Source organism: Camelus bactrianus, chromosome 20 (assembly GCF_048773025.1).
Source record: "Camelus bactrianus isolate YW-2024 breed Bactrian camel chromosome 20, ASM4877302v1, whole genome shotgun sequence".
Lineage (NCBI taxonomy): Eukaryota > Metazoa > Chordata > Mammalia > Artiodactyla > Camelidae > Camelus > Camelus bactrianus.
In genome coordinates, this window is record NC_133558.1 from 25,504,219 (window position 1) to 25,522,092 (window position 17,874).

A 17,874-nucleotide genomic window follows, 5' to 3' on the forward strand; every position below is an offset into this window, starting at 1 on the left:
ACAGCTGTTCCTCTCTGCTAACGACCAGCTCATCTGAAATCCCAGTGTTAGCTTCTGATTCTTGCTTCCAACTGCCAGCGTAGACTGTCCCATCCTCCGCGAACCTCACCAGTACTACCATCTGTCCATCCCAAACCACATCCTCACTGGGATTCTGCTCTACTTGCTTGTGTATCACCATCCTCCAGATCACGCCAACTCTTGTGAATAGTCCCCGCACATCCAAACAGCTTGGAAGAGGGAAACCAGGAATGCACAGTGTGATGGAAGATGAGAGGGGAGGGTAGGAAGGACTCACAGATGCTGCCAGAAGTCAAGTAAGATAGGGCCAAAAATGGCTTTATCAACAAGGAGACGGTTAGAGAGAATGTTCTGTGAAGAGGTGGAAAATATGGGAGAGTTTGTTAACCTCAGAACCACTCCAGAGGGAACAGTGGAAAGGTTTGGGGGGGAGGGGAGGGGTGCGAGGCTGGGTGGAGGGAGAGGGAGCGTAAAGGGCACACGGAGACGGTAGAGCAGTGCGGGGAGGTATATTAGGCACGTGAGACGTGGCGGGGTTAGCTGATCCCAACCTGGAGAGAATCAGCCCCCGGCTCTCCGGCTTGTACTCAGGTTTTCCCAGAGCCAGTCGTGTCCTGGATCATCTCAGAGAACACACACGTCTCAGGGGACTCTGGAAAGAGTCAGCTTGAATTACTGACAGCCTTCCTAATATTTGGCTTGCATCACAGGGCATTTCTCTTCTTACTTGTCAAGATTTGTTTTGAAAACAGATGTGGGTCAGTGATCTCTCCATGGCCTGTCATCCAGACCTTTTTACAGAGCAGAGGCTTTCAGCCCTGTGTGCACAGAGAATCACCTGGGGAACTTTTAATACAGACCAGTGATAGCAGGACCTTAGACCATTGCTACCTGGTGTGTGGTCCACCAGCCAGCAGCAGCGACATCTCTTGGGAGCTTGATAGAAATGCAAATCCTCAGGCCCCTCCCTTGACCTACCTACCAAATCAGAACCAGTGTTTTGCTAAACGCTCCTTGCCCAAGTGATACCTAAAAACATTAACGTTTAAGAAGCCTGCCTTAAAACAGGACTGATGCCTACGTCCCACCCCTAGAGATTCTGATTTTATTGTCCTGGACTATGGCCTGGGAATCGGGAGTTTTAAAGTCTTCCCAGATATTTCTCATTTTCAGCCAGGTTTAAGATCCCTGCCTTACAGCATCAAGCAAAGCATCGGGAAAGGTGCCCAGTGCATTTTTATTCAACCGGGTGCATCAACCCCATCTTTGTTTAATGATTTCTGACCTTTTATTTAACTTACCAATGAGCTCCATTTGCCTCTCATTTGAGGGAAAAACTGCCTGTCATAAACTTATGGCAGGAACATCATTTCTCCTCATCATCCAGGATGCTAGTGAGAGGCTTATTAGCTGATAAGACAGGAAATACTGTCCAACCTAAGCCCCATTACATAAGGACTAGTTCATTTATTAAGGAACAAAAAAAAAAGCTGCCTATAGGACCATCATTACAGAATACAACTTAAAATCAAGAAGAGCGACCTTCCTGATTAGTTATTTCTTTCATCTCTTCCAAGACCTTGTTTGAGTTGATACTGAAAGCACTCTAAGGCTTTCTTCAAGCCAACTGATTGCACGGCTCAAACAGCAGTAACTGGCCTGCCGAACTGTTGGGTCACAACTGTTACAGAAATCAAGACATAACAAGTGTTGTTTTAGACCCAAGTTTCCAAAGTATAACCCTAGCTTAAAAGTGCATTTTTTAAAAAAAGAACAAGGTTGACAAGTGTCTTAAGAACTCATTTACACTGTATGAGTTGGAAGGGGGGAAAACGTTTTTAAAGCACCTTATTTAGACCACATGTCACTCAAATGTTTGAATAGTCAAATTGCCCATTTTTCACGTGGGTGGTTAAATCTCACGAAGAATAGGAGGTTATTTTGGTTGAGGACTTTCCCCAACTTTTTGTTTCTCACTTCAGAGTCAGATATGAACGTCTGAATCACTTTTCCCACCACTGATGATTGAAACTTAGTTTATGAATTATTAAAATTAAATGGGTACCAAGACAAAAGTACTGCTTTCCAAGTTTTTATAAAGAAAAGTTTATCAGTAGTCTTTTAAAATTATATAGGCTTCAGAAAACAGATTTTGATTCCATTAGACTTGCTATGTCTACAAGAAAGGTGGTCATTCCTTTTTTAGATTCAATAATGAACAATTCATAGGATTCACTGCAGTTTGAATTCTGCAAAATCATGTTCTTTTTAGGAAGCCAAAGCAAAGCTATCAAGACTTGAAAAAAATACATGTCTTCTCCATGTTCTGAGTGGGAATGGCCCATGAAAGTTTCCTACCCTCCACTCTCAGGCCTCAAATTATTTGTTTAACATTTTCCTTTCTTAATAGCTCAAGGTAGTGGCTATTCTAGATTCCGCCTACTGGCATGTGCTTCCTAAACATTAGGAGGCTTGCTGTTGAAGTCAGCGAGACAGCATCACACCTTTTCCCAAGTAGGGAGAAGAGAGATGGTTCCCTTAATTGCACTAGAGCTTTTCAGGGCTCTCCACCAATGACTACCGTCTTTGTCACAGGCGTGTTATGTGAGAGAGTCCTCATCCCTCACCTGGCACCCGTGGCTTTGTCCTGACTGCCATATGGAGTGAGGTCAAGTTTCTAACTTGTTTGGAACTTAAAATATTATAGAAAAATCCAATTTTTTGACTTATGCAGATGGATGGTTAAGACGAGGATTCATTTCTTGTGCATTATGACCTTGTAGATTCATAGATCACTGATATCATAAAATAGGGTCAGTTTCATTCCAAGTACTCTACTTGGTTGCACGGTGTCTGATGCCCCATGTGGATGCAGGCTTAATGTTGAATGATGAAAATGACATTTTTATGGAGTGACTTAGAAGGGAGAATTGGATTTTATTATTGTGGTCATATACACCATTGACTACCAGACACACAAAATGTTTACTGCTAAATAATAGGAACTCCAGTTTTTAAAACGGAGGTCAGCATAATCACATGCTGATGGGGTCATCTCAAGTGACGCCACACATGAAGTAGGGATGGGCATTGCCCCACAGTTGCTCCCAGGCAGACTTCTACAATGTTTCCGACTCCCTGTAGTTAGCATTTTGGGTCATAAAATCATCCTTTCCTACTAGGCACTCTCGGTTTCATGAAACTATAGCTTTATAAGAATCATTTATAAAAGTCCTTTAATCAGCTACTCTGATTAGGTTGACCAACTTTTCTTTGGATTAATGCAAGCACTCCAAATCCTGTTTTCATGAGAGCTCTGAGTAAACTTTTAAGATGCCAAGACAACCAGATTATTTGCCGACTTCAAATATTCAGTGGCCTCCTGCCCTCCACAAAGTCAAGTCCAAATGCTGACCGTGAACAATCCCGCCTCTACCTTTGTTCTAACGTGATCTGCCATCATTGCCCAACCTTTAGCCTAGACCTCCGTGCCTTTGCACATGCTCTTCCTCTCACTGGAATTGTCCCATCTGGAAAACTCCCACGTAACCCTTTCAAGACTCACCTGAAACTTCATCTTTTCAGTTCAGCCTTCCCCGAGCTGCCTTCCTAACTGGTCCACTTTGTTCTCACCTCTCTGCTCATGGGTGTGTTGTGTGTCCTGCCTCCCTCCACGTTCCCTCTAAACTTAGGTCCTTGAGCGCAGGGTCCATGGACTGCCTCTTCATCTTCGTGTCATCTCATCTAGAGCAGTGCCTGGTACATGGTGGCCATTCATAAGAAACTTAACGAATGAATGAATGAATGAATGAGTGCCTCCCCAAGTGTCTAATTTAATAATGAGGGTGGGACTTGAGAAGGGAGAGAACGCGACTCTCTCACTAGGGGCCTATTCTTTCCTTCCAGTTCTAGGGGATATTAACTCGCTCCCTGCCATTAAGCCTCACAGCTCCCCCTAGTCTTCCCACTCCCATTCAAACCTGATAAAATATTATCACTCATGTGTTGGTTTGTACATAAAAGTCCTCAGAGTTCACCCGTCTAGGAGTAGTAGGGACATACACATTCCAAAACTTACTTGTGATTGTGAGTAAAGCACCTCATGATTTCCAATATGGACACTGAGGCCAAAATGGAATATGTCGGCCACAGATAAATTTTCCTAAGATTTTTGAAGTCCATTTTGAAATTTAAGGTACAGTTTTTAAGCATCAGATGCTACTCTCCAAGAAAGATTTCTCTTGAAGAATTGAATGGCATGGTTTGCAGATATTAAGTTTAAAGAGAAGCCACAATATACAGAACCGTGTATTTGTCTTAAAATAACTGTATTACACACATTAAAACATGTAGCTTTCCTTTCCGGGGTGATTGCTTCGTTTGATCAAATTGAAAGTCGGGCGTTCTGTTTTGGTATTATGCCTTATTTCCTTAGACTAAATGAAATTGTTTCGTGATAGCAAACAGACGCTTGATAACGGCTTGATTTCAAGTTTTAATTGGGATGCTGTTCTCAAAATATTTTTACCATTCCAGTATTATTCCCAGACACTGTATCTTCAGATAGGAACTGTGAGCTGGGACTGGATTACAGCCCTTAGAAGACTTGAGTCCTTGAAACCCCAGGAGAATTTTAAACCAAGACCTTGTCTGAGGCGGTGCTGCTGTCTCGCTGTCAGCTGGCAGGAAGTATTTAGCTCACTGAAACAAAACACTGAAAGAAATGTGCCCCCTGAGGTTTGATCTCAGCTCTTCTCAGATGGGCACACATTTGAAGACTGATTAGCAGCTAACAACACCACTCCCCTTCTTGTTCCTAGAATGGTCCAGGGCATCAGAATCATTTCTTTTCTTTCTTTCTTTTAAGGCTTCCTCACAGCAATGAGGCAAGAAGTGACCCGCGCCCACAAAGGCTGGGCCCTGGACACTGTGACCATCCACAACGAGGTTCTGCGGCAGACCAAGGAGGAGATCACGTCGCCCCCTGCGGTACGTGCCACTGGGCCAGAGCAGGCACCGCTCTGGAGCGGGGGCTCAAAGTTCAGGTCCCGCTGAACACTGACCTATGAGGGTCTCCGTTAAGTCCTCCGGCTTTGCAGCAAGGGTGTCCTCGGTTGTAACCAGGAGACCTCAGTGCTAAAGCCTCTTCCATTTGCCAGAGTGGGAATGAATGACAAGCACTGAGAACTCCCCAGACTGCATGTCTTTGTAGTTACAAGTTATCCTTGTGTTTGCTGAAAAGGGTTTTCCACAGGTCTCTGGGGTATTCGCAGAACTGACAAGTGTCCAGGGCAGAAGACACTAACAGGACTAGCAGTCCTGAGCTCTGAGGCCAGTTCCAGCAGGGTCCCCACCAGCTGCGGGACCCCGGGGAGGGGGGGAAGGATGCCTGGCTGGGGGAAGGGCAGGGGCGCTGAGATAGGCAGACACCACTGGGAGCCACTGGGTGGACACTTAGCTGCCCTCTGAACTCAGGCTAGTTCTTTAACTTTTGGGCCTCAACCTCTTCATCTGTAAAATGTGGATGGTAATTCAACCTCAGTAAAGATGTCTGTGAGAATTCAGTGGGATCATTTGGCCTTGGTGGACCCCACATAGGTGCCCAAAACATCTTAGTCGCCTTTTCTCTTTCTTTGATTTTCATTCCCTCAATTGTCAAAGCAGGGAGTTGGACCAGACAGTTTCCCAGGTCTGGCCCTTTCTGCCACTTTGTAACAAGAACTGCCTTTCTTCCAGTTTCCAGTCGCATGGTCCTTATTTCTGTCTGAGATCACACCAGAAGCATCTCTGTGTTTCAGGGGAGGGTAATGACTCAGTGGTAGACGGTGTGCTTGGCATGTATGAGGTCTCAGGTTCAATCCCCAGAAATCCCACTTTTTTAAAAAATTCGTATTTCCACCAACATCTTTAGATTCAAGGCAACCCAGGCTCTTTCAATCATGCCCCTCAAAATTCTTTCGGCTTTTTCCCATCATGCAACTCCAAAGTCACGTCCATGTGTTCAGGCATTTATTACAGCAGCTTCCCGTCTCCCGGTACCGAGATCTGTATTCGTCTCCTAAGGCTGCTGTAACAAAGTACCACAAGCTGGGTAACCTAAAACAACAGAAATTTATTTTCTCAAAGTTCAGGAGGCCAGAAGTCCAGAATCAAGGCATCGGCAAGGCTGGTTTCTTCTAAAGGCCCTGAGGGAGAACCTGTCCCATGCCTCTGTCTCTGCTCCTGGTGGTTGCTGTCAGTCCTCGGAGTTCCCTAACTTGTAACTGCAGCCCTCCAGTCTCCGCCTCCCTCATCACGTGGCCTCCTTCCCTATGTGTGTCTCTTTGTGGCCTCTCCTCTTCTTGTAAGGACAGCAGTCATATTGGATGTCAGGGCCCACCCTAATCCTCTGTGACCTTAATTACATCTGCAAAGGTTCCATTTCCAAATAGTCACGTGCCAAGGCTGCAGGTGGACATGAGTCTTTGAGAGACACTGTTTAATCCACTGCACCTTCTAACTATGGCTTTGTAAAGTTCTGAGATTGAAAGGAGCCCAGGAGGGATCCAGTTTATTGTCGGAGGATGCCTGAGTAGTTGCACTGTTTGTGTAATAGTTGTTACCTGCTGACATAACGATGGTAATCGTAGGACCTGATTTCTGGGATTGCCCCTGATTTTACTGTCAAATCATGTACTTCAGGTTTGGGTTCAAAAAGTACGGCTCTTGTACTGTTGGGCCACAATGGGGTGCCGGAAAACACTGTGCCGCTAATCTCCCTCTCTTCTATTATAATCTACATTTTCTTCCTCTTAGCTGATCCTCACTGGAAATGGAAAAATGGTCACTGTCTCCTATATAAGTATATCTTACGAGCTTACATGATCATTGGAGTCTCCGCCATGATTCCCTTCAGACTTTTTTTCTTACTGAATACGTGTTCTACGGCTCCCTGCTGCCCACGAGATAAAGTTCAAGCTCTTCAGTCTGGCGTCTAGACTCTTCCAGGGTTGAGCCCTCACTTACTCTATAACCATTGAACCCTCTGCTAAATAAAATGCTCAGGCTTTCCTGCCCATCCCCATCCTGCCTTTCTTTGTAGTATTGCTTCTGCCTGGGATGCCCACCCTCTCTCCTCCATCTTTCCGAACACAGCCACCCTTCAAGGCCCCGATTCAAGGCCATCTTCTCCACCAAGACCCCCGAGCACTCCAGCCCACATGACTCTCACCTCAAGTCACTGCACTCAGCCTCCGCTGGTGCTGTTCATCCTGCAGCCCCTCTAACAAGTGTGTGCTGGTACTCAAGTCCTGTCTTTTACATCTTGTTCTGTGTGTGTGTGTGTCCTATCTCCTGATTTAATGGTAAGGACCTTGAGGGCAGGTCCTGCTGTGTGAAAGAGAGACACAGGATGAGGTCAGCCACTGTTGGACCAGTCTGTCCATCCATCGTCCCCCTCCACCCATCCACCGCCCATCACACCCGCTCCTGCGCTCTGCCGCACCCACCCCTGGGGGCGCTCAGACTCCTGCTCACCAGACCTGGCCGCACAAATCTCACTGGTTCTTTTGACTGAGATAAAGTTAGAGCCTCATGTTGACTTGTCCAGCGCAGGCTGAAATCCTGCATGGCACCCAGTTCTGCTCCGGGCTCCCATCCTACACCGACCCAGACCACACCTGTTGGAGACTTTCTTCTCCCTGCAGAGGTGATTTGGTGCTGCTGGCTAAATCTGTAGCCCCAGGCAGGCCACCTCCAGGCTCAAGTTACCACTAATAGGAGCTCACGGCCTCAAGCTATGCCACAGGGGAACACTGGACTCAGCATTTTGCTAATGGAATGTGCCAAGGGGTGTAGCGTTTTAAGATTGGTATATGTTTTCTTTCCAAATTATGGATGCCCATCTCACAGCACCTACGTTTTTTAAAATTTCCTGTTACTTTAATGCCTGACTCTTCCAGGAAGGCGTGTATATTTACGGGCTCTACATGGACGGAGCAGCCTGGGACAGACGGAACGGGAAGCTCACAGAATCCACCCCCAAGGTGCTTTTCACACAGCTGCCCGTGCTGCACATCTTTGCCATTAACTCCACGGCGCCCAAGGACCCCAAGCTGTACGTGTGCCCTATTTACAAGAAACCCAGGCGAACGGACTTGACCTTCATCACCGTGGTCTATCTGCGAACCGTCCTGTCCCCAGATCACTGGATCCTGAGAGGTGTGGCCCTTCTGTGTGACATCAAGTAAGTTCATTTCCACTTGCCAAGGGCGCCAGGAGCCATGTGGGCAGCCGGTGCTGTTAAGAGACTGGGCGATGGGTGTCTTTTCTCCCTGACAATTGCTTGATTACTCTTTCTAAATTAAACAGTTGATGTCCTGCAGTTGCTTGTGTGTGTGTGTGTTTTCCCTCATATTGATATTTAAAAAGACAATCCTAAAGTGATGCTTTTTATTCCAGGCAATCATATTCCATTATAATTCTTTCTTTTTTTTTTTTTAAGAGAAAGTCCTGTCTTCATATTAGAACACTTCGGAAGGATTGAATTTTTAAAAACTAAAAGTGTCTATTTGTTGCATCCTAAAAGGAGTCTAGGAGATGCAAACTTTTCTCTCAAGTGAAAAACCACTCTCCTCTTGAATAAACTCGACCCATGTCTGAGTTTATGCTAACGTGTTATCCTTTGCTCCTTTGAGTTTGGTCTTCTTTCTCGAGTTTGTGAAATGGAAGCTGGAGGGGTCTAGTCAGTACCCCTTAAGAGTTACAGCTGTGTGGTGTGAGGCATTTGAGACAGAAAATCCACTGGGATGGCTGCTCTTGTAATTTATTTTAATTTTATTTAGTATTATTTTATTTTTTAAGTGCTTTTGAGACCCAGAGAGCTCTGAGTCTCCAGCTTTCTGCTCCCAGCCCCAACTCTGCAGGAGATAATGAAGCACACATTTCTAGGCAGCAAATGGAGAAGGAAAAACAAACTCCATCAAATGAAATTAGGTTACATACTGAATGCCTTAAAAAGCAAAGTCTTTAAAAGTGAAGCTATTTCTTACTCTGTGTAGCTAGTCTGAAACTCAGTATGAACCTTTATTTCCTGCTAAAGGAAATTGTCAATTTAACAAAACAGATGAGGTCGTATATTAAATGCTCATGCAGCTTCTAGATAGTGAAAAAGTGTCGCTACTGGTCTTCCCATCTAGACTCCTCCTGCCTGCCCGCAGCTAAATCCATAAGCTTCCTTCCCTCTGTCTGTTCCAGTTGTCTTGCTCCCCTCTCATCCTTCTGTCACCCTCATCAAAGGTGGCCAAGCCATAGCCCAGGCGAGGTGTCCAGGGAAGAACCCAGAAGATATTCCGCTGCAGTCCAGTGTGCTTTCCACCAGGAGAAAACGTATTCTAGAATGCAGATCGTGGCAGTGGCCTGTGGTGTGCTCCTGATACTGAATCCATGCCAAAGCCTTAGAACTTTCCAGAGCAGTTTAAAAAATAAAGTAACTGAGCCCCTGGCCCACGTGTTTTGGCACTTCCCTCGGCATATAGGCACACCAAAGTAAAGGACAGCATCCTCTGGAAAACGTCCTCCTGGACTGAAGCTCAAATCAGGAAGCAACTGCCTGTCTGGGTGAGTACAGAGGAAGCGAAACACATTATAGCAAACAGAACTGCAGGCCCCCAAATAAAACACGCACGTTTTATTCATGTTCCCATCCAGTTGCTAAAATTATTGAAGGCAGATTGCATAGTCTAAACTCCTGGATGTCATGGTAGGTTTTGAGAGAATAACAGTTGCTGTCGATGTTTTCTGATGACTTGAATGTCCTCTGGGAAACTTGGGAAAGAGATAGGAAAGGTGTGAATCTAGCAGAGATCACGGATCAGACTGTTTTAAAGCCACACACATACCATATCCTGGGAACTCTCCACTGTTGCTGATTATGTTGCTCTGTGTCAACACAGAGGAGAGGGGCATGGGTACTGAGGCTTCCTGAGCGTTCGAGGGGCACCTGGCATCCAACAGTGCCTCCAAAAAATATTCGTCTCCATGGTGGGTACTTCTTGGCTCTCCATAGTTTTGCAGAGCTGCTGGGGGCCCAGTTCTGCTAGCTTTCTCTAGGCTTACTAAATGGTTTCCTTAGACGTTTTGAGCCATTGAACTTGCATAAGCACATAACCATTTTCTGAGAAAAATTGTTGCTCTTTTACTAATTACATCATTTGCCACACTTGAGTGAGGGAGACCTGGTGAGCATAAAAGAGCAAAGGATCAGGGACTAGATGGTTAAGCCAACTGAAGCTGGGAGAGAGAAAAGTTAATTTTTTTCCTCCTTGGAATCAGTCCACATACTCTCATTTTGGTCTCGGCAAAATGAGCAACGAGATTTATACCTTTGTTGATTTAAAATGTTATTTTAGTTTGGACTTTGCATAAAAATAAGACCAAAAGAGAAGTGTCTAAAGATACGTCTTGTAAAAGGGGCTGGTCTTGAGGGTAATGTCGCATGAACAAGCCCCACTGTCTTCTGTCAAGGAGACTTCAGGCGAATAGGGGGCTCACCTATCATGTGAATGTGACTCTGGGCCATGGGTGAAGTACGATGGTTAAAGAAGCTCAGTGTGGGGGATGGACTTGAACACAAGGTAGCATTTCTGTTGCATTCTTGGCCTTTCCATAGATGGTACCAAGACAATAGATGTATATATTCCAAGGAAAGGAACAGTGTGAGGGAAAGACCAGTATGAAAATAAGAAACTACATGGAACCTCCAGAGACAGAGACCAGACCGTGTAAACCCCTCTACAAGAGCCTTCAGTGAATTTGCATCTCCTGGAACATGTACTCCAGGTACCGAGCCATGCCATGAGCTGACCTGCCTTTTTGCCCATCCTATCACTCAACTTGCTCAGTTGCTTCTGCTGTTAGGACTATGTGATGTTCCCTGAACGTCACACATATTTTCATCCTTACATTGTTCCCTTATCAAGGAAAACTTTCCCATATAGAATAACTGGAATTTTCATACACTGCTGGAGGCGGATGTAAAATGGTACAACCATTCTGGAAAACAGCTGGACGGTTTCTTAAAAGTTGAAAATATAGCTTCCATATGACCCTAGACATTTACCCAAGAGACGTTTACCCAAGAGAAACAAAAGCATTGTGCCTGCAAAGACTTACCCACTGAAGGTTCATAGAAACTTTATTTGTAATAGCCAACAACTGGAAACGACTCAAGTGTCCATCCACAGCTGGGTGGATTAACTGTGGTACACCCATTCTATAGAATACTGATCAGCAGCAAAATGAAACAAGCTGTTGATGAACAGACATGGATGAATCTCAAAATAATTACGCGGAGTGAAAGAAGCCAGACAAAAGAGTGCATAAAGTATAGTTCCATTTATATACAAAATTCTAGAAAATGCAAACTAACCTACAATGACAACAGATCTGTGGTTGCCTGGGGCCGGGGGGCGGGGAGCAGGCAAGAGAAAGAGATTGCAGAGGAGCAGGAGGAAACTTTAGGGGGTGGCAGATGTGTTCATTCTCTTAATTGTGGTGATGGTTTCACAAGTGTCTAAAAATGCCGAATTGTACACATTGAACGTGCGTAGCTTCTTGTACTTCAGTTATACCTCAATGAAGCTGTAAAGAAACGTTCTCCCTACAGCACCTGATCCGTTTTTGACCCTCAGTGAGGACTTCCATGACCCCCACCCCCACCCCTAGGTAGGATTTATTGCTCCTCCTGCTTCTTGGTTGCAACTGAATTTAGCAATTTGCATCCTAGGAATTAATAACATGTGTCTGTCTCCTCACTCTATAGCCAGCTTATTGAAAGCACAGTCTGGCTTTTTGGCACCCCAACAAGTGTTGACTGAATGAAAGAAGGAATGAACAGCAAGTAAGCCCGTTTCACTAGTAAGTGTAGACTAGTGATGGGGAAGGAGGGTGTGTCAGGCAGGGGCCATGTTGTGAACATGATGGAAGGACGGTGGGGAACCGCCGATGGTTCCGGGCTGATACAGGAATGGAAGTGAGCCGGTCAGCAATGAGGCTATTGCTCTACACCCAGCAAGGTTGAAGTGGGTGCTGGAGTGAGAGAGAAGACCACTAGATTGGAAGTAAAGCAAGTCGTGTGAAAGATGGTATGGAGGCAAAGCTAGGGGATTCAGACGCAACCTTGATGAGGTGAATAATAAGCAGGAGGAGTTGAAACATACAGCAGTTTACAGCCTGGTGAGTCTAGTTGGATGTTTCTTCTGTCATTACAATTTGGGAGAAAGAGCTGTGTTGTTAGCCAAATGTTTATAAATAACTGCCAGGGTCTCTGAAGAAAGACTCAAAGATCTGTGTGCTCAGCATTGCTCACGATGAGGTCTGTGACTTAAAAACACCATGTTACTTGCTTTTTTTTTTTTTAAATTTTCAAGTCTTTTATTGAATTAAAAGTATAAGTTTTTTGCAGTCATAAGATGTGCCAGGCACTGGTCTAAACACGTGAGATGAATTGAATTTTGCAACCTTTATACCAAGCCTATGAGGTCTGATATAATCTCCATTTCACAGATGAGGAAACTGAGGCCCAGAGCAGCTAAATATTTCACCCAAGTTTTCCCAGCTAGTAAGTGATAGAGCTGGGATTTGAACCCATGCTGAATGGTTCCAGTCTATGCTCTGATGAATTTTGCAAGGCAATATTGGATTTTTTTTAAAGCCAGAGTCTAATGGCATAAACCTCTAAAATTCATAATTGTGCACAGAAAATAGTGCGTCCATGTTTCTCTGACTCGTTAATTTGAGGAGCTTTTGTTATTTGGATGGAAAGGAAAACACAGAGGGGAGGGTATAGCTCAAGCATTGGAGTGTATGTTTAGCATGCACAAGGTCCTGGGTTCAATCCTCAGTACCTCCTCTAAAAATAAGTAAATCTAATTACCTCCTCCCACACACACACACCAAAAACAAACAGAAAAAACCCAAATGAATTAAAATGCTGGCTTAAAAAAAATTTTTTTTTTTTTTTAAAAGTAAAGCATGCATGGAAGAGACACTGTCAGGCAAATGTCAGCATTTGTATAGCATGCAGACAAATGCACATTTAAAATTCAGGAATTTTGAAGGAAATTAGTAGGTTCATTTAACATGCTCCTTCTGGGCTTTCTGGAAAATTCTAGACCAGGAGGTGCATTGTTAACAGGAAGGAGCTGGGGGAATTAGCTCTAGACTCCAAGGGAGAAGACACGAGGTCTGGCCCTGGCCTGTTGGGTGGCTTCCTTCTCCACATGCAAAAAGGAGGGAAAGTAACTAAGATGTTATCTTACAGAACACACTTCAGCAAAAGGTAAAAAGGAGCAAAAGTGTGAAAAATAAGAGCCAAAAAGCCACTTGCAGTTAAAGTAACTCGGTGACTTAATCCTAGGTGTCTAATAGAATCTCCAGGGTTTTTTTTTTTAAGGTTTTAAAAAATGATCCTACTTTAGATACAAAAACATCACAGGACAGCACTTGGGGGAAAGTTAGGACCTACAGCATACATCCAAAAACATGCCTCATATTGAATGGATAAGGAATCCACCAAGGGTTATCCGGGGCTGGAGAGACATTGACCTATGAGCTTTTTCTGTATTTGATAAAAAGTTATCCACGCATTAAAAACACTAAACATGTTGCTCCCTCCCTGATCTTAGGTCAGATTCTCTGAAAACAGACTGAGCTGGAGCTCTGAGTGCAGGTGTCCTGGGATGAGCTCTCGGGAGCAGCACCTGCAGGGGAGTGAAGGAGGCAGGATCGGCGATGCAGTGGCAGCAAAGGCCCCAGCCACCCCATGGGAGCTGTGGAGCAGGGGTGGCCCTGCAGGCCGCCCCACCTGAGCCGAGGGGCCAAGGGGCTGGGCAGATGTGAGCATTGCAGCCAATACCCTTGGCAGCTGGGGGAGGAGAGCATGGGGCCTGAGGGGGAGCCTGGGCAGCACACAGCGTCCACGGAGTACCTTCCCTCCTCCACACACCTCCTTTTCTCCTCTTGTCCTCTTTCTCCAACTGCTTTGATTTGAAAACAAATCATGAACATGTTTTCTCTTGCTTCCTCTTTATGGTCTCCTTCGAGGACCTTAACAACTTCAGCGAGAGTATTCTGACATCTGCGCGCAGACTCCACATCCTTGAAATGCAGGGAGCTTCTCCAGTGCCCCAAGTGATGGGAAAGACCTGAGAGGGTTTGATTTCTGTCCATTCCAAGTGACTGAGGAAGAGGAGGGTCCCTGCCGGAGGGGAGGGAGCATCCTGGGGCTGTGTGGAGCCACAGGACAGATATTGAAAAGCCCTCAAAACACAAAAGCAACTGAAATATGAAAGCATCCATTCTTAATGATTATTTTTCTCACAGCCTCAGATTCCTAAGAAGTTTTGAAAGAGAGAGCTGTATTTAGTCTTAGGAAAGAAGCGACTTTTGTACTTTCAGCACCAGGGGAAAAGTGAGTCCTCTTGGTTGCTTCTGTCTCCCAGCATCTGGCTTTGACTGCAGAAAAGGAACCGCATTCTTTGAACACTCAAGTCTTGATTTACATACAACCTTCTGAGATGCATATAAATACTTTGGAGTCATGCTCAAGAAATGAAAATGTTCTTCATCTGCCCTGAATCCATACCAGTTCCTTAGAAGCTGTTGTTTTATAGCAGATTCTCCTAATCTGTTCCATTCTCCCCAAAAGGAGCCAGGGAGCCCGCACAGCTGCCCTCCTTAGCTGACCGTATTACGGTTGTTTCTTTATAAGCAGTTTAAACCGAACAGGTGTCGTCAGGGAGCAGGGGGTGGTCTCTTCGCATCACACCCATGCTGTGCTCGCTGGCCGCTCCCTGCCTTTCCTCACAGCAGCAGTGTCTCCTCTTCTTTTCTCTCAGGCCGGGGCTGATTATTAAGGCACCTCCTCTCCATTTCCAGGCAAAACCCTCATATGACCCTGTGCAGGTGTTCAACACACAAGCCTGTAATTTCCTGGCACCTTCACAGCCTCTTCAAGATGGTGTTTATGACCGTGGGGCTCTTTTCCTGTCTCCCAGCTGACGGAGTCATGAGTGTTTCTGTCACTGGGACCCCAGGCTCCCCAGGCATGTGACTGGGGACTTCAGCCTGTGTCTGAGGGGATAAGGACGCCCATCTGTCAGGTGCAGGTTCTCATCTTCCTTACTGGTGATGCAAATCCTCCCCCTTCCTGTTGTTCCTCTTCTATTGGCCCCCCAAAGGACATCCAGTGTCTATCACGGAGAGAAACTGAATGAGAGGTTGCCAGGCGAATAGGAAACACTCTGTAGTCCTCTCTCTCCCCAGAGCTAAGAACCAACTGCGGTTAACTGGACCACATCAGAAGCTTTGTGGTTATGTGTCATCCCCTCTCCTGGGGAGAGCCATCACTTTTAGTTTTTTTCCACATTAATGGAATTCTTTTAGAATAGGCTTGCTCTTTCTGCCTGGCCACGGGCAGTCAGCTGTGGTGTTCCCTGGTTAATCCCACACCCCGCGCCATCCTCAGGTCCCTCCTTGGCCCTCTGAACCTATGGGATGGCTGGCCTGAGGGATGAGCAGATGCGTTTCCTCGTCTGGCCCTGCCCTGGCCTTTCGCGTGCTCCTTGGAAGACAGGGCCTGACTCTAGCAGGAGGGAGGTGGTGCTCACACTCTGTTTGCTCAAAGTTACCTGCTCTGGGGCCCCGCCAGCCCCAGAGGGCACTGCTTTCTGGGCCAGTCTGTGGTGTTCTCTGTCCTGGAGGGGGCCTGGGTAGGAAGGGGCCAGGGTGCTGCCAGGCCTTTCTCCTGACCTCTTCTAACAGCCCCGGAAAGGCTCCAGAGCCAACGGCAAGGTGGCACCAGCCTTCCGTACCCTGTGTCCCCTGAAACAAAGGATGTGAACGTTTCCCCTCTCCTGGGGAAAAGGCTGGGCTTTTTTAGAGTTGTCTTGGCCTCCCGCATCTTTTAGGAAACTCTATAGCTTGATGGACACATCACGTGCAGGCATCTGCCATATCCAGCCGTGAGTAGGTCCTGAAGGTCCTCATTCCACTCTCGTCCTGGGTTGTTGGAGTGTGTGTCTCTAGGTCAATTTATGTATTAATTTGTCACTTTGGTTCATAATATTTAGCACTGCGATAAAAAAACAAATAAGCCAATCCTATGAGGAATTGATTTTTCCTTCCACATCTGTTCACAGAGATATAAATCTAAAGTTTTGCTATTTTAAAAGCCTCCCATGTAAATATACTCTAAAACTGCCAGGCTTGGAAGTCAGGCTTTTCTGTCAAAAGATGTTTATGGACCTGCTCCCTGGAGCCTGGCCTCTCGTCTTCTGCCTCCAGGCCCCAAAGACATTGATTACCTCTTGAGGTCCTTTCCAACTCATTGCAAATCAGTCTGATGGCTTTGAGCACCTTTTGTGCACAAGCTCCGGGCTAACTCTCAGGTGAGAGGCAAGAGGGACCCCACCCTCAGGCGAGTGCTGTAGCAGAGGACACAGACTGCACCAGAATAGCCACAATGCAGGTCAGAGAGTGACCATTGTTGAAGATGAAGTGGGTGTAGGAGCGCAGAGGAGAGAGACTTGCCTCTTCTTTGGGAGGGTCGGGCAACACCCTTGGAGGAAGTAGAATTCCGGTCGAGCCATGAAGGATAGATGGGATTTGACCCAAGGAAACAGAGGAGAAGAGCATTTCAAGAGGAGGGCACAGCAGGAGTAAAGGCCAGATGTGCACGAAGGCAGGCCGACAGCATGACAGCAGCCACCATGACAACAAATCTGGATCGACTGCAGCACAGGACACTTGAGGAGGAGAGCTGGAAAGACCGGGGAGCATCAGGAATGTTGTCGGAATGACCTTGAAGTCTCCTCATGTCCGAGCTTGGCCGTTTCCAGAGCTCTTCCACATGCACCCTCTCACGTGGTTTTCCCAGCAGTCCTGTAGTCAGGCAATGGTAGGGATTATTACACAGGTGAGGAAACTGCGGCTCAGAACGTTGAGGCGATCTGCTTTGAGGGGCAAAGGAAAATAGCCGAAGAACCAGGGAGACAGCCCGGGTATTCCCACACCTGAGCGGGGCCTTTCTCCTCAACCAGGTAGTAGTGGGGAGCCTGCAAGAGAACTTGCTCCTTAGGACCATCCTGTATATCTGTGAAATTTCTGTTTGTTGATTTGCTTTCATGTTTAATTCACTGATTTTTTTTTCTTGTATCAAAGCACCCTGTGGTGGCCACCCTCGGATACTCTGGTGTGGGTCAGTGAGTTCCGGATGGGGAGATGTGGGGAACAGTGTCTTTCCAGAGGTCAGAGCTATGGGTCTTGGAAGTGGCCTCGGCAGAGCTGGCAGAGCTGGCAGACAGGGATGGATGCAGTGCCCGGGCTGGCAGGCAGGCAGGGATGAGGCACATTAGCACCGAGCCACAGTGTTGTGTTAACCATGCAGGGCTTGCTGATCTCGTTCCACCGGGGGTCCCACTGCAAGTCCCACCGCACCAGGATTACCAAGACTGCGGGCAGGGTGAAGACTCTGCGGATGATGGTGGGTACCTCCTTGTGCCGTTTGACATCCAGGCCGACACAACTGCTGCAGTCCCTGATGGCTACAATCGCCTTGGACCTGGTCTGCTGGCCCGCCTAGGTCTGCTTTTGCACAGGCATGATCTTCAGAACCTCGTCCTTGAGGAGGGCATCCCTAGAAAACTGTTAATGATCTCAATCCCCTTGATGGGCAGAGAGGAGAGACTTGATCTTCCCCTCCTGGACCCGAGCAACCTGGCTTGATGATGGGGACACACTCCTGTCCTCAGTTTGCCTCCACGAGTTCTGGGGCCTCAGCCCTGGTATTGACCATAGCTGAGAGCTCAGCCCAGC

General features: G+C 46.5%; 1 protein-coding gene across 11 annotated transcripts in view; it reads left to right on the forward strand.

Annotated features, from left to right (window-relative positions):
* DNAH8 (dynein axonemal heavy chain 8) overlaps positions 1–8,383 on the forward strand; it is a 219,464-nt gene extending 211,081 nt beyond the window's left edge. For all 11 annotated transcript variants that reach the window (XM_074348632.1, XM_074348630.1, XM_074348634.1 and 8 more), the window contains 2 exons: positions 4,889–5,010; positions 7,962–8,383. In XM_074348632.1, coding sequence (XP_074204733.1) covers positions 4,889–5,010; positions 7,962–8,249 — 410 coding nt within the window. In that variant the 3' untranslated portion in view covers positions 8,250–8,383. The remainder of the gene's footprint in view (positions 1–4,888; positions 5,011–7,961) is intronic.
* The last annotated feature ends 9,491 nt before the right edge of the window (positions 8,384–17,874 follow it).